Source organism: Staurois parvus, unplaced genomic scaffold (genome assembly GCF_062004578.1).
Source record: "Staurois parvus isolate SC_StPar_1 unplaced genomic scaffold, SC_StPar_1.0 ptg000044l, whole genome shotgun sequence".
Lineage (NCBI taxonomy): Eukaryota > Metazoa > Chordata > Amphibia > Anura > Ranidae > Staurois > Staurois parvus.
This window is the reverse complement of record NW_028317840.1, coordinates 4,071,880-4,088,962: the sequence shown is the minus strand read 5'-3', so window position 1 is coordinate 4,088,962 and position 17,083 is coordinate 4,071,880. Positions and strand designations below refer to the sequence as shown.

The following is a 17,083-nucleotide window of genomic DNA, read 5'->3' as shown; positions in this document are numbered from 1 at the left end:
ATAATAATGCTTTGCACAGAGGCGGGATTTTGTCTCTCTCTCTCTCTGGAGTCAATGGGGTTGATTTACTACAGACAACTTTGCAATAAATGTTATCTTTCAAAGCTTAGTGAATACGGTGAAGCTCTGCTGACTATCATCTTCCATTCACATGCAAGCAAAAATAATGTTTTTTTTTTATTTGATCGGGTATTCTTTGCAAAGTGAATTGATTCAGTATTTTACATATAGTATACCTCTTTTAATACAAAAAAAAAGTATTTTTCTTGCTTTAGAATCTGCAGCTTGACATTGTGTGCTATTTTTACGTCTTATCTTCTGGAACACCTAGATCCTTCCCAAATATTGTTTTTCCCCATTGTTTTTCCCCTAGAACAGACAGTCAAATAAAATAAACACTAGTAGATATATATAAGGTTTACAAATGTAATTGTTTATTGGCATAATTTATCAATTGCATTGCGCAGTCGTTTTTGTCATATTACAGAAATAAACAAAGAAAACATTTTTAAAAATAATTTCACAAAATCAGATTAGGCAGCACAGGTAAATTGTAAAATGCTTATGTTATATTTGGTGTCATTGGCTATAATCCTCTTCAAAACACCGTGCTGCCTCCTGGTCCAAGTGCATGGTCCTTGTTTATTTTAAATTATTATATAAAAAATGTATATCCCAGAGGGATAATAACCACTTATTTTGTTATTAAAGTTCCTGCAATGAAAATAGATCTGTACAGCAACATCAAAAAAGGAGTATTTTCATTTGCGATAATGCAAAACTGCAGTTTAGCAGCATCATTTGTGAATACATTAATTGTTTCTGAAACTGCAGCTTATTACATTTTAATGAAACCTAATTGAATACATTAGTGTAAAGCATCTTGTGTCCAGATGTTGGGTTTAAACTGATAATGCTGGAAACAATGAACAGGTCTTATAGCTTTGTAAATAGAGCCCTCCGTACTTGTTGTGTTCCTCTGGACCTTAAAAAAGAAAAGAAAAGAAAAGAATTACGGCAAGGAAGACATGTGTCGCATTCAGATACCAGGAATACAAATGTCAATCACCAACAATATTATGATAAAGGCAATAAAAAATGCATAACCAACAGTTCATGGAACTGCTGCATATATTCATTTAAAAGATATTCTTTATCAGGATTTATTTTAATTGCTTTTCTTTCAAAATAAAGAAGACACACTGCGCAAGGCACATATCTTACACTATAACAATGATGCCAAAAAAGTCTTATTTTGACACTTGCTGGGCCATTAACTTAAAATAAACAGAATTAGCAACTAAATGTATGCCCAATGGTTACCCTTGCTTTGCATGATTTAAATATAGTCAGTGTGCTGAAAAAGGTACCTTTTTAAAAACTTTTTTGCTTACTATTTCTTTAGTGCAATCCAAATCTCCCCTTCCCTGGCACCATGCTGGAGATTCAAACTGCTGCGATGTGTGTGAGAGCAGTTGTCTATATCCAACGGTTCAACAGACATTGCAAAGAACTATTATGCATCAACTAATACAGATTACATCTTGCTCAAGGGGCATTATTGTTGCTGAGTGAGCAGAGATGCTGTTACTGTGAAGGGGGATCCCTGCTTAGGGAGCAGGATAATTGATTGGTGCAAAGTTTTTGTGACGTGCAGGGGGTGTGTCAGATGGCTGGAGATAGACTGCTGCTCTAGTAGATTGTGGATCTGTTTTGATCTTTAGCATGCTGGTAGGGAAGACTTTGATGGCACTGGAATACTAGTAAAGAAAAATGGAAAACATTTAAAAACTTGCTTCTTTTCAGCACTCTGACTGTATCTGAGACATACAAAGGGAAGTCACAAACAGGTTTAATGAGTTTGTAATTTTCCCAGGCTTTACTTGTTTTTCAACCAGGTTAAACCTGGAGAAGTATAACTCCTTTCTTTTTTTTCCCCATTGAGAAAGGTTCTAAATGCATCCATGGACTCCCTTGACAAACACGTGCTGTGGACATACCAGATAGGCAGGGCTTAGGTGGTTTCATATCTAGGTGCAGAAGCACTGACCTGCACATAAGTATGTATCTGTGCAATGTTATTATAGGACCCATCATTAGAATTCTAGAAGCTGACTTATAGTATCAGTAGACAGGTGGCTTAATATTCTGGTCAAAAACCATAATGTACAAAGGATCATGATAACACTGGTCATTTTCAATATAGTACTCAGTTATACATTTATAGAGACTAATGTAGTGAGCAAACCCAGTCTTGCAGAAACCAGATAAAAAGATTGTACTTTCTGGTACTGTCATGTTTACTTGTCTAGAACAGTTACTTATTACAGCAATGATTAGATAGATAATAAACTATGAAATATATGGATTTTACAATGCATTCATCAGACAATTGTTTTCTCCAATTCAGAAAGACTCAAGCCAATAGAACACCATCTAACATTATATACAGTACATGGGTCCACCATTAAAACACAACATTATGATGAGCTGCAGATGGACTTCATATGTTGTTTACAGGTTGGTGTCTGATTTGCTGTCTCTTCCTCTCTTGAATGCTATAGCAATCTTAAATTTATTTTGAAATCTTTAATATGTAAAGAAGTAGCTCACTGAAAATGTTACGGCTATCATTACAGCCTGTGCTTTAGATTATTAATATGCAGCCATTGTCGGTGAAATGTTTGCAGATTCAGTCAGATTAGTGTAAAGTGCCAGGACAAAGCAATGCTGGCAATCACAAACAACAAAAGAAAAGCAGCAGCAAAAACTCTTACGACAGTGGATTACAGCAGCTGTCATATTCCCCAGAGCAAAGGGAAATGCATTTGTTTGTCACAGCTCGGGGGAAATGGAAGTTTGGCTTTATCTGTATTCAGCATCGCTCACTGCTCTGCTACCTGACTTTTGCTTCCCTTTGATAGCAGTAATATTTTATGGGATAGCAATACAATAAACTGATGTGAAAATATGTATATATTGTCATCTGTCACTGCTATAATTTTGCACATTACCAAACAAAAAACAGTACACACAGAATAATGTGTGAATATGTCGCAATGTAACAAAAATACTAGATAATAATCTGCCTTATTTAAAATATATTACTTGAATGCTAATTTTTAAGTGCATTAACCTGTAGGAGCCTATCAGAACAGTAACAAATGGCTTCTAGGTGGATGCTGGAGACTGGATGCTAGGTGAAAGTACACTTAAGAATTAGCACTTAGGAAAATGTATTCCTAATTGAATAAAGGCACAAGACTTAAAGTGACACCTTGTCCATTTAGGGAAAAGTGACATTATCTGTGAAAGGCCCCTTCAATATATTTATATTCCCTTCTCCAGCACATCCCTGCTGCTCCTTCCCTCATCAAAGCAGTACAGAATATGTGGTCCCTGCTACTGTAGAAGATCAGAGGAAGTGATGACCTCACCCCCTGGATTGTAAAAAGTGCTTGGGTCTAAAAATTGCCCAGTAGGCCTGAGCATGCCATTATAACAAGAGGTCACATGCTTTCTCATACCCAGAAGCACTAGATATGTGTAGGGGTGGTGACAGAAGAGTAAATGATGGGAGACCACAGAAAAGGTGAATATAAAGTGAAAAAGTATCAAAGTAGCAGGGTCTATTAATAATAAAGATCGTGCTAAGGGTCACTTTCTATGTATCATGCAGATAGCGCTTGACTGGGGCTATCCGGTGGTGGTAATTTTGTACATAGACTGGCTAACTAGATCAAAAACAATTTTTTAGGATTATAATCTTTCAGGCCCAGAATCATGGATCACTTTGATTGTTCAGCTCAATGGAACCCAAATGTGTAAATAACAGAAGTGGTATATTTGCTCAACAGTTATCATCAATGTCACTGATACTCCTGAAAAACTAGGTGTTCCAAAACTTATAAATTGTTCTGTAGTATAAAGTCATAACCAGCAGAACAAGAATGGCCTCTAGGCATTCTAGGAATACATACTATATGGGGTTTTGCATTACATAGATATTAATATAAAGCTATATCTAATCATCCCCTAAGTAATTGGTTTGCACTCAAAATGTTGATGGCCTTTGTCAAAGGGTAAACCAATCAATGATGTTGCTGCAAGGCAAATGTTACAGCAGACATCATTTTAATTAAAATTTTCTTCCAAAAATATAAGCTATTGCAAGTGATTACCGTTGTATTACAAGGTTGTTTCAATATTATAGGAAAGCAATTTGAACAAATTTACTTCAAATAAAGCTTGGTTGGTTCAATTACTCAAGGACTGTAGTCACTTGGGTTTAATAAAATGGAAGAAATGCTATCTGAATATTAACTAAGAATATACTAAAATGCTGGTTTTTAGCAAATTAACAGGGAAATTCAGTGTGTGTGTGTGTGTGTTTAATAAACTTGGGTGTCTGGGAATAGTTCTGTTCACTACTAAGGATTTTCATCATGAATGCTGTGATTCTTTTTAGTGTTTGCAGGACCATTACATAGTGATTTTATATTTGCTTTAGTCTTTCTGAATGGAAATTTTTCACATCAAAACTGCACTTGATTACCATCAGAAAAGTGTCCAATTAAACAATTTCAGTTATCTGTATGATCCAAACTGGCTACAAAAGTGTTGCCTAAAGAAAGTTGAGATGGCAATGTCTGCTGCAGCTGACTGATGTCCCAGGACAAAGACTATTATTCATTGATACTGGCTAGAGCAAATAAGCAACAGTCTTCTCCCCATGAGTTTGGAGAACCGTGTTCAAAATTTAGTAAACCTGAACTTCCCCAGTGAATCCCAGTGAAGTCAATGGGGAGTGAATTTGTTACATTCTGGCCATTTTTAGGGCTTATAAGCAAACTACTGTTAAAAAAGCATTGGAAGATGTGCACTGCCATGGGGAGAGGTACCAATGCAAAAAAAAAGAGGGGTTTACTACAAGACTTAAGATACTGCAGAGTATAAAGCAATGCTTATTTGGGTGGAAGCAGGTCAGATTTAAACAGGGATAATAGATATAACTGTTGTATACCTAGGCTTTAATTATCTATGTGGATAGAGAGGAGCAGCAAATGCGAGTGGCAAAATGTGAGTTGATTTAGGGTCACACTGTTTTTGCACTTTTTTTTCAAATTATGCAGTGCCTTGGGGCAAGCAAAGGACAGCTTAACCCTTTGCCGCCCGGCCTATAGCCATATGACGTCCTTTCCATATGACAGCTCGTCCCTCCGGGTAGACACCATATGACGTCCTTTCTGGAACGCGCAGTGCACATGCTGCAGGGCAACGCTGCGGCACAATCTGTCACCAACCGTGTTCCTCGGACACGGACGATGACAGATCTGTGTTCCGCCCCCGGTGCCAATACCATGTGACCTGCTGTGACCAATCACAGCAGGTCACATGACAGTTGTATACAATGGATGGCTTCCTTTCATGCCATCCATTGTATACAAGTGTGTCTAGCTGTGAATGGTCACAGTGATCACATGCACAAGCTGGGCCAATCACAGCCCAGCTGTGTCATGTGATTAGCCATGGCCAAATCACAACTAATCACAAAAAAACCCCTGAATGAATCGATTTCATTCAGGGAAATGCTTGCTTATAGAAAAGTAATTATTTGCTATAAGCAAATTGTGTAAAAAAAAAAAATACTGATCACTTCCCCAAAGTAGTACAATGTTGCTATGGTAACATTATACTACTTTGGTCATAGTGAAATATGAAAAAAAAATTGAAAAAAATGTAATAAAAAATTAAAAATAATAAAACATTTTAAAAAAAATATCACTTTTTTTTTTTTCGTACTGTCCCCAGGCAGTGTCCCTGATCACCGCCATGCCAGTTATATGATGAGGCTGTACTGTATATATATTTTTATTTCTTAAATGTTTTGTAATATTATGACATTGTTTATATTATTCATTAATCCATCAATTATATATTTTTATAGTTATATCTAAGTGCAATCAACTATGTTCCCCTCTGATCCAATGTCATCTTTGTATCAGGAGGTTTTTTGAGGGCACAATGGATAATTATATGCATTGACTCTCTTTGCATTCTTATACAGGATATATGATTTTCGTGGCAGTATCAGTTTTTTTGCCAATCTCCCTTCTAGCTATAGTATTAATGGCAATCTGCCTTGTACGAATCAATCTAATATACTCTGATTTCATTATGATTAATGCACCTGGCTTACTAATATCTCTTTTGCCCATCTTATTCCGGCGTCTATAATCATTATGGTTTCCAAAATCCACGGCAAAATGGCACCGCGCATGCGCGCGGGCATATACTGTGTTTTGGGCTATGTCAAATTGGCACCGACGTAATGCGCACGTGCCGTTTTGCCTATAAATACACTGTGTTGACGTTAAGGCGCCATTGGTATCCACCTCTGAAGAAGTGCGTGCGCACGAAACGCATTACAGGGAGCCAAGACGTCGTGACATCACGCCGCTGGAGCCACGTGGAGGCCTGGTGGCCATCTTACTTTCTGGCTGGTTAGTCCATACTCTATACCTGACGCTGCTTATTTTAATACTGCTTTTATACTGAGGAATTTGCAAATTCATTTATATAATAAATTACATTTTAAACTACTGCACTATGGGCACTCTTTATGGTCTCCCTTGAGCTATTTACTTATAAAGCCCGCTTGATCCAGCCACCTACTGAATCCAGAGAAGGGAGTTCCTGTAAGCAGGCATCTGCACCCATCCATCCCTTAAAGGGACCTGTGGCCGGCTGGATCCTTTACTTTCCTGAGTGCTCCTGACAACACCACCCACCTTGAGGGAGGATTATCCTTGCCCCAGACCAGATCCATATCCATAGAGGAGACCTCTACTGATTCATACAATGTGTATTTAAATTACGCATCTGGTGAGTGCGTAATTTTACCACACTATTTGGAGCACCACTACTGGATTTTATTGTGATTTTGCACCATTTATCTGCACAGACTGTCACCTTCATTTTACATATCCTGGGCATCTTATTGGAATTATTTAATTTTGGACAGTCAATTATAATATTTCCTATTATTTTAGAGCTGCACTTATTTATTATATGTTTCTAATAAGGTTGTATATTGGTTGCCTTTAGTGCTTTAGCTGCTGACCAGAGAGCACTCACTTTTTAAATATATTTTTATTGATGATGCTGTACTGCACTGGTGACAGTATGTAAAAACAAATTGTGAAAATAATTTTTTTCATTTCTTAATTTTCCAAAAAATTATGACAAAAAAATTACAATTTCAAAAAACTCGCCATGCCTGTTATGAAATATGTCGGACTGTCTATTTTGCAAAAGGGGGTCTCTTGGGGGATATCTGTACTGTCCTGACATTCTTGGACCTCAAGAAATTAGATTGGCTGTCAGTACTTCAGGATTGATCAATTTTCAGATCTATACCATAGTTTGTGAACGCTATAACTTTCCTACAAACTAAAAAATACATCCTAATTTGGGTTATTTTGACCAAAGACATGTAGCAGAATACATCTTGGCCTAAATTTATGAAGAACAATTATTTATTTGCAAAATTTTATAACAGAAACAAAGAAAAACGTGTTTTTTTTTCAAACTTTTTGGTCTTTTTTTTGTTAATTTGGCAAAAAATAAAAACCCCAGTGTTGATTAAATACTAGCAAAAGAAAGCTCTATTTGTGTAAAGAAAATGATAAAATTTTAGTTTGGGTAGTGTTGTATGACCGTGCAATTGTCATTCAAAGTGCTGAAAGCTGAAAATTGACCTGGGCAGGAAGGGGGTAAAAGTGCCCTGTATGGAAGTGGCTAAAGCCTTGTCAATATAAAATATACATACAATAAAAAATTACATATGAGGTGTGGCTTGACTTGCCACATGGATGGCTGTGCTTCACTGAAGCTCTGTGACCAATGCATGGATCAGAGGTAAGCTCACCCCTTACTTCCACACCTTCTGCCTTGCATGCATCTTACACTTCCTCCTCTCCATACAGCAGGAATGTAGGGCCCCAGGGATACAGGGAAAACTCTTATTCTTGTACCTCCAGCCTAAGGCTGACAAACAACACACCGGCTGCAGCACAGCACTTTCTCTAATGAGAAACTGGGCTATCTGACTGGAATCCCCAACAGTCACTCCCACAGCACTCACAAGGGACTACATGCAGAAATGCCTCAGCTGCGGCTACCTCAAAGAAATCACGTAGAGCTCAGCAGCCATCCACAGTTAACCCACTTTCTCAGCCAGCTACTTTTCCCCCTCAGGGGGCCCATAACTCCCAGCCCCCTGCTTCAGGTGTTTCTTCTCCTTCCTGTTCCCAGACTTTGCATGCTTACCACCACCACCCAAGCTTAGAGATCAAGACAGCTGTTCTGACGTGGACATGAAAGATTACATATTCTGGTGGGACTATGCCCCCTGTATACAGTATAATAAAAGTGATTTAATATGCTTATCCAAGAAATCAGTGAAGTCTGTAGAAATGTATATTTTGAGACTATCAGTGTCACCGAGAAGACCTGGATAATAGGGGAAGGGGCAATAACATTAGAATTCACAGGCTCCCGAAGCAACCTAAGCAGAGGACCTCACAATTACTCCACAAGCCATTTTTAATAATATCCTTGGTCAACCAAGCTAACAAGAAATTAAAATCAGATAGCACACATAGAGCTCAAAAGGCCCTCCTGACTACATTCCTGTGAGACACCAGTCCCAGCCATCCACTGCAGAGAACTGCACTCCTGGAACCAAAGGAACTCTTATATTCATCCTTTCTTCAGCCTCCCCTCCTGTACTTCCTGACCAGTGAACATGGCATTTCTGGGGACAGCCTCATACCAGTAGGCTAGGCTTGTTTGGGTTATAGGAATGGGGACTGCTATGGGTGATACTACACTAAGCTATATTCCCTTACCACTCTTACAGAGGCGAACATTACAATATATTGTATCAGTCCAAACATTAAAAATGTCTCACACATGTGGAATCTTTATATTCTGAAGTAGGAGAATGTGTTTCAGGGTGAAAGTAATGCCCAGGACATGTGTGGAAAAAACTTAATAATTGACAACTTTATGTAAAAAAATTAATTTTCGTTTTCTTTCTGTATTTGCAAAAAATTTGTGGCAAAAATGAATTCTTCAAAAGACTCATGCCTCTTAAAAATATTCCTTGGGGTGTTTACTCTCCAAACTGTGGTCTTGTTCTGGTATTCCAGGCCCTCCAAGAATGTGATAGGTAGTCAGGAAATTAGATCTGTAATTTATGTCCCTGGAAAGTCTTAAAGTGGTTGTAAAGGTTCAAGGTTCTTCATGCATTCTATGCAGAAGGTAAAAAACCTTCTGTATGCAGCAGCACCCCCAAAACTTACCTGAGCCCATTCCTGATCCAGTGATGTGCACAAGATCCTCCGCTCCCCTTGATCTTATGTTCCTTATTGGCTGATACAACAGCGATACCCATTGGCTCCGGCTACTGTCAATCACAGCCAGTGAGCCAATGAGGAGAGAAGGGGGAGGGGCTGAGCCGCACTCTACGTGTGTAAAGACACACAGAGCAGTGGCTCGAGAGTGAGCCTGCTTGGGTGCCCCATAGCAAGCTGCTTGCTATGGGGTCACTGGGAAGGAAGGAGGGGCCAGGAGCACCATCGGGGGACCTGAGAAGAGGAGGATCAGGGCTGCTCTGTGCAGTGTGCAGATCATCCCTGATACCATCCATAAGTACAACCTGTTCAAAAAATGCCTCTAATATCACTTTAAGGTTGTCCTTGAATTTTGGGCCCCTCTATGGGGGTTGGGCTATGAAAAAATATACATGTGTTATGAGCATACTCGGGAGGAGTAGTAAAATGTGTTTTGGTGTGCCATAATAAGTATGCCTATACTTTGTGTTAGAAATAACCTAATAATTTTATCCTAACAATTGACAACATTGTGTAAAAAAATGAATTGCCATTTTCTTTTTACATTGTCCAAAAATGCATGGCAAAAAATTACATCTTCAAAAGAGTCATTATGCCTTTTAGAAAATACCTTGGGTGTTTGATTTCAAAATGTAATTTGGAAATTAAAATCAATATACAGTATACCATAGTTTGTAGACTCTGTTACGTTCACTTTGACTAAATAATATACAGTACACTGATTTGGATTATTTTTACCAAAGAAATGTATCAGAATACATTGTGGCTTCAATGTATGAATAAAGATTAGTTATTTGCAAATTTTAGAAACTAAGAAAAACTTTGTGTGGTCTTTTTTTCTTTAAATAGCAAAACATAAAAAAAACAAGTGGTTATAAAATACCACCAAAATAAAGCTCTGTCTGTCTAAAAAAAAAAAGACAAAATTTTCATTTGAGTACAGTGCTGCATGACTGAGTAATTATCATGCAAAGTGTGGCAGTGCTGAAAATGGCCTGGACAGGAAGAGGATGAAAGCATCCTGAAGTGGTTAACAAAAACAGTATACAGACCCTTCTAAATGCCCCCAAAATAGATAGCAAACCCTTGGGTATAAATTTTATTTTCAAACAAATAAGCCAGCAGTGACAGCTGTTCAAGACTGTTGGCGGCAATTTTAAAACTTTTTTCTTTCTAAATGTCAGTAATGCTGCAGCAGCAGCATGTGCTGTAAATCACAGAGATATGCCCCTTCACAGGAAGGATTAGGACACCCCCTATGAATATTAAAGCAATTTTTTTTTCTGCACAATTTTTAATGTTCTGCTTTAACCATAAAAAATCACTGCTCCTGGCTTAATGCATTGCAGTGCCCATCCCCATGCTATGTTTTTTACACCATCAACATTTTTCAGCTCCAATTGATTCCAGTGGTGTTCAGTTTTGTCACTTGTACTCCTTTATAGTTCCTCGAACCCCTGCTGAACTGAATTCTGTGCAGTTTGGCTCATCACTACCCACTGATAGATAACACATCCCTGTAAGTGTTACCCCTACATATTACTAGACTAAATACAATTAACATGAAAACAAACATATTTGATGCCAAGTCTTCTTTAGTGCATTGAAAAGTCATCTTGGGAGTATATACAATATGTCATTATTTTAAGCATTTCTTTTAAATAAGGTATTATCTTGCATTTATGATTGCCTTTTTTAAGAATGCAAAGAAATAATTCACAGTGAACAAAAAGACATAAAAATATGCCAATCCAATCCAAAAAATAAATGTCTTAGAATACATTAACATTTAACTTTAACTTGATAAAAGAAGAAAAATCAATTAAATGTAAACACGTTGATTCTGGGAGTAAAAGAAAGAATTACTAAACCAAGATGTAGGTAACTCTTATCTACTGTAATAACAAGCATTTATTTTTCAAAAGCATCCTCTGCAATTTATATGAAATATGATCTAAAATTGTTGTCAATTACACAGTATACTAGTAAAACAAATATATGAAACATATAATTGCTGTTGTTTTGACATTTAGCAATTAAAAAAGTCCATACATATTACCCATAAATGAAAAGAAAATCCACACCATTACTAGATACATGAACTGTTTGCAACTGTTGTAACTTTATATACTGCATTGCACTAGTAAATACAAATGGCAGGTTCTACGTGAAAGAAGAGCTTTATCAATCACATTTTATTGGCTGGTTCTCTAGGCTGTATTGGCTGTGTTTTTAGAGACATCACCCAGTTTTTTTCCACTGTAAAGCTGGGTACATATGTATCGAAATTCTGCCAGTTCCATGGGATCTGGCTGAATTGCGATTTATGTGTAGCACTCTCGGTTCAACAGAAGCTGAATGTTACACTGGCTTCTGTCAAAAGGTCCTGCTGGAAAACTATTAATTCAATGGCTGCAAAGCTGATCAGTGTATTCTGGCAGGGGAGGAGTCCCCACTGTCAGAATACAATAGCACAGCGGGGAAAAGATCCTACATCCACATTGAGAGATCCCTGCATCCACATCAATTGCGTGGATCCAGGAATGTGTGAGTTTTTCCTGCTGGCTGAACAACAGCAAACTCTGTGTATAACCAGCTAACATACCAATGGTAAAAACAAATTAGAAAAAAAAAATAGTTAAAAGAAGGGGATTACTCTGGGGTTGATTAAAGTGGACCTTGAGTCATTCTTTTAACTTTCTTTCTATTAAATCCTCTGCCCTTGCCGTGTTAACTTTAGAAAGCAAAAAGTTAATTTGTTGCCAGTAAATACATTATTTTCCTTACTTCTGGTTTATGTGCTTGTAATTCACCTAGGCGAGTGATGTGGTGTACTGCATTTGCACTGCCTCCCGGGATAGAATCGTCCAGTATCCCAGGAGTCATTGTTTTTTTTTTTTTTCTCACGCTCGTGAGAGTTTGCTAGCAGGGAAAGAGAGCGGGGAGAGTGGAGGAGGGCTGTAGGAAGGCCGAGGAGGGCTGGAGGGGGCTGGATGAGGGTAGAGATAGGAGGAGACATGCAGGAATCTAGTTTTTGTATACTACACAGGCATGGCCTTGCGGAGTCCTTACTGTGCATGTGCTTCCCAGCCCCCTGTTTACATTTTGCTGTGGCAGCTACAGTGGAAGTTTGCTGAGGCTGCTCTAGTCATTTGTAAGGATAGGGCAGGATGCACTGTGCCTTTTACGCAGGTGCAACCGGACTAAGGTAAAGTGAGAATACAACTGTGAGAAACAAACTAGAGGGATAAAATGTCCGAAGTACAGTGGCCAGGGCTTCATCTGCCCACATCTAAGATGGCCACTATCAGCAAAGAGAAGGGTAAGGAAAAACATTCAGTATTTGATCTAAATACTAAAAGTTGCAAAAGAAAATGTTACAAAGTAGGATGTTCACATTTGCTAAAGCATTATGGTATATTTTGTTGAATTACGCGCCTTCCCTGTATTTCCACTTTAACATATAAAATCTTGTACTGATCTGATCTGACTTAAGTAAAGTGAGTACTGAATGTCTGTTATGAGTCACTGCACCATCCACTTGGAGTTTTTCTCCATCACTGTTTATTGAATATGTTTTCTCATTTTGTGTCCAACCTTCTATTGCCTAAGGACTTGTGTCAATGGGCTTTTGTTCATGTCAGAACTGCTTCTGACACAATGGCAATGGAATAGCAGGAGCAGATCAAAGGAAAGTAAGAAGTAGGTCAATACAAGTCATCAGGAGTTCAACTAGAGGGTAAATGCACCTGTCAATGAACTCTAAATCATCTCAAAAGTATCCGAAACTGATGTCAAATGCAAGAACACACGTAGAAGCAAGATGAATTTGCCCATCAACACAAGCACTTATGCTGATTGACAGTAACAAAGCATTGAAGGCTTTCATTTTTATTATGGGAGGTGAGAGGTTTACTTTTTTGACCAAGTCAGCTGTGACATGCCGAGAAAGGCAAATGACAGAACCACAACCTTTTATTTCTCAATGACTTAAGAACACTGTAAAAAGCATGTTTCTTTAACAAAATAATTTGTTTATGTTGGACGTTTAAAGAAAAATGTGTTTACTTCTTTGGGTATCTGTTTTTACATAACTACAAAGTATCCTATACTGTTCTATATAAGAAAAGACTATTGTATAAGAACAATATTAATGGCAATTAGAATAAGGTGTCTTGTAATCAGAGTTGTAAACAAGATTATTTACAGTTAAGCAACTGTCAAATGTCAGTAATACTGCAGAGTCCCATTTTAAATGAAATACATATAGAGTCAAAATTGTACTTGGGATAGAACGAAGGTGGTAAACTAGGCAATTGTTAATTAAATAGATTGCAGAGGGAGTATTAGTAACCTTGACAGCAAATAGGCTGTCCCATTTATATCACCAGTAATGGAAAGACAAATTCTTAATAACTCCAGGCAAATGACTATTTTTCCTCTATGGGTTTGTATATGAGCTGTTAATTGAGTCAGACACTTTATTAGTATAATCTTAATTCTTCAGAGAAACTTTTTCCTTCTGCAGTCTTCATAGATGCTCCTCTGATCTGCACTTTGCAATGAGCCTTCTTTGAATGTAATTGTTTCTTTGGTTTGTTATGCCTAGGAAAATTATATTTTCTTCTAACAACTGGAACATACTAGGGGTCTGAACTTAGCCAAAATAAGTGTCCATGATCCCTAGATAGATCATGACTACATGCCAATAAAGTGTATGTAAAGCCATTTTTCAGATTGTAGATTGTAAGCTCCACGAGCAGGGCCCTCCTATTCCTTCTGTACTGAAATGTATTGTAATTGTACTGTCTCCCTTATATTGTAAAGCGCTGCGCAAACTGTTGGCGCTATATAAATCCTGTATAATAATAATAATAATTTTTCCCTTGGGATAAAATAAGGAATCGTAAGACCACTCGCAGCTTTAAAAAGCTAACAGAGGATCCAATCTTTCCACACGCTAGCCAAAAGAAAAAAAACACAGTTTGGGCTTTACATGCACTTTAATGTCACATAAGGGTCATTTGATGAACCCAAGAGTGAGTAGACTAAGACCCATGTCAAGCGAAGTGGTATGATTTCAAAGTCATATTCGGTGTGACCGAGCACTAAAATTTCTATAATACTCACACTGCATAAAACAGTTCTAAATAGTAGGTGGCTCACTCTGCAGATTTGCTCTATGACTTACCCATGTGTAAGACATTCAACATATTTGGTTAAACAGCACAATGACCTTTTGCTATTTTTAGATATAGATGGGGTTTACAAAATAAATTTTGCACTGTTGCATGATATTTAGTGAAAGTGTAGCCTGTGCGGAGGATTGAATGAATAAACTGGCTGCTGCTAGCAATACCACAAATGTGTGTTAGTAGACAATTGTGTGAATAAACCATAAATAATTGACTTAAGGTACTCTAAATATCAAAAATAATTTCTGTGCTGCCTCTAATGAGTGAATATACCACCCTATATACGTGTAAGTGTCACTAACACGTATATAGGGTGGTATATTCACTCAGAGGCAGCGCATAAATTATTTTTGATATTTAGAGTACCTTTTCCAAGAAATAAGGCAAAAGTATCTTTACATAGCTAAATAGTAATCACTAGCTTTCCTAAAGGATTTTGCGTAAAGCCTGTTTTTTGTTTTCCCAACAGAAATGTAAAAGTCAGGTTAGATAAAAAAGAAAAGCGCCAAATTACTTAATGTATTGTATATTTTCTTTTACTTTTAGCTCTTCCCCAACCTTAGCACAACACTCCCATGGTCAGCAGGAGCATGCAGCTAAAGACTGCTGCACTCTGTTTGAGAACATCGTCCTCTGTACAGATGTCTGACACTACCTGCTGCCTTGTCATCACTGCATTACAAAAGCTCACAGCCTCTGCTAATTACAACATATATAAATCTGGACAGATACACTCATCAGTAGCTGGTACATCTACAGTACTTACAAAAGAAATATCTTCTAAGAAACTGAAGGTCCTAGCATTTTCACTTGAACATACCTGCCAATGCTACTGGAAAAATCCACAAAGTATAGCCATATTACTTTCAAGATACATTTGTTTTAGAGCCTCTGTGCCTATAAATAAGAAACTCAATAAAAACTTCATGAATCTCCAGGAAAAAAATACATCTTGACATGTAAATAGTTAGCTGTTTTTTTTTATCACTTGTCCACTTTATTAACTGGATCAATAAACCTAGTTATCCTGCCAATACAGGTTCAGGAGCAACATTTGTCTCCCAAGGGCTACCAATGCTACAATATAGCTTAAGAAAGTACTATAGTGTTGTAATTCTCCTATGCGGTGCAACATTTGGACTTCTACTGTGTTACTGAGGCAGGGCTGTGCAACATCTACAGTTTGCAGCAGTCAAAAGTATCAACTCAAAAGAAGGGGGGGGGGGGGTTCATGATTTAAAATCCTTCCTCCAATACAAAGCACCCAAAATGACATTCCACTGCAACTTCTTCCCATCCACTGTTCTGGTTTTAATGAGAAAGGAAGGGGCAGTGTGACTAGTGGAAAATGCATGGCAACTTGCAGCACCTTGGTATAGTGCTATTTAATACACTACACTTGCCTCAATTTTCGTTTGAGCTTTAACCATCTACTTTAAAGTAGCCAGCTCTTTTGAACTGTGAATGGTAAGATTATTACTAGTGAATTATAATGGAACAACAGTTCAATAAACAATAAAAATAAGCCATGACTAAGAAACCTTAGCAATTGCAACTTATTAGAAGCGTGTTCATTTGTGTTATCAATAAAATAATGAATTTAATCAGAAATTTCCACACAGTCTGTTCCAGTTCTAGTTCACTTTGCTGAATTCAGATCACACATTTCAGGGCCATTTCTATTTTCTGGGCCTAGCTCACTGCCCACTCTTCAGCAATAAAAGTACTGTGGACATAATTATGATGTAATGATAGTTATGGGTCCACACATATTATAGCTCCCACTGACTCCCAATGATCTTTCGGCAGGCATCTGGTTTAGGTGACTTAACACCTGCAACTTGAAATAAAAAAAAAAAAATATGAATATATATATATATATATGTATATATATATATATATATATATATATATATATGGGCAGCACAGTGGCTAAATGGTTAGCACTTCCGCCTGGCAGTACTAGGGTCGTTGGTTCGAATCCCAGCCACGGCACCACCTGCCTGGAGTTTGCATGTTCTCCCTGTGCCTGTGTAGGTTTCCTCCGGGTACTCCTGTTTCCTTCCACACTCCAAAGACATGCTGGTATGTGAATTGGATCCTGTCTAAAGTGACCCTAGTATGTGTATGTATGAATGTGAGTTAGGGACCCTAGATTGTACGCCCCTTGAGGGTTAGGGACTGATGTGAATGTACAATAGGTAAAGCACTGCGTAAATTAAAAAAATATATACAGTATATATATATATATATATATATACACACACTATATTGCCAAAAGTATTGGGACACCCCTCCAAATCATTGGCCACAGGTGTATAAAATCATACAGACTTCTTCTACAAACATTTATGAAAGAATGGCTCACTCTCAGGATCTCAGTGTATTCAAGAGTGGTACTGTGATAGGTTGCCACCTGTGCAATAAATCCATCTGTGAAATTTCCTTGCTTCTAAATATTCCACAGTC

At 37.6% G+C, this 17,083-nt stretch overlaps 1 protein-coding gene across 1 annotated transcript in view; it reads right to left on the bottom strand.

The window, feature by feature from the left end:
* Positions 1-412: 412 nt before the first annotated feature.
* Positions 413-17,083, bottom strand: part of CCSER1 (coiled-coil serine rich protein 1) — a 1,224,715-nt gene continuing 1,208,044 nt past the window's right edge. Inside the window, exon 10 of the mRNA XM_089663808.1 lies at positions 413-985. Within this exon, the coding sequence (XP_089519934.1) occupies positions 869-985 (117 nt within the window). The 3' untranslated portion in view covers positions 413-868. The remainder of the gene's footprint in view (positions 986-17,083) is intronic.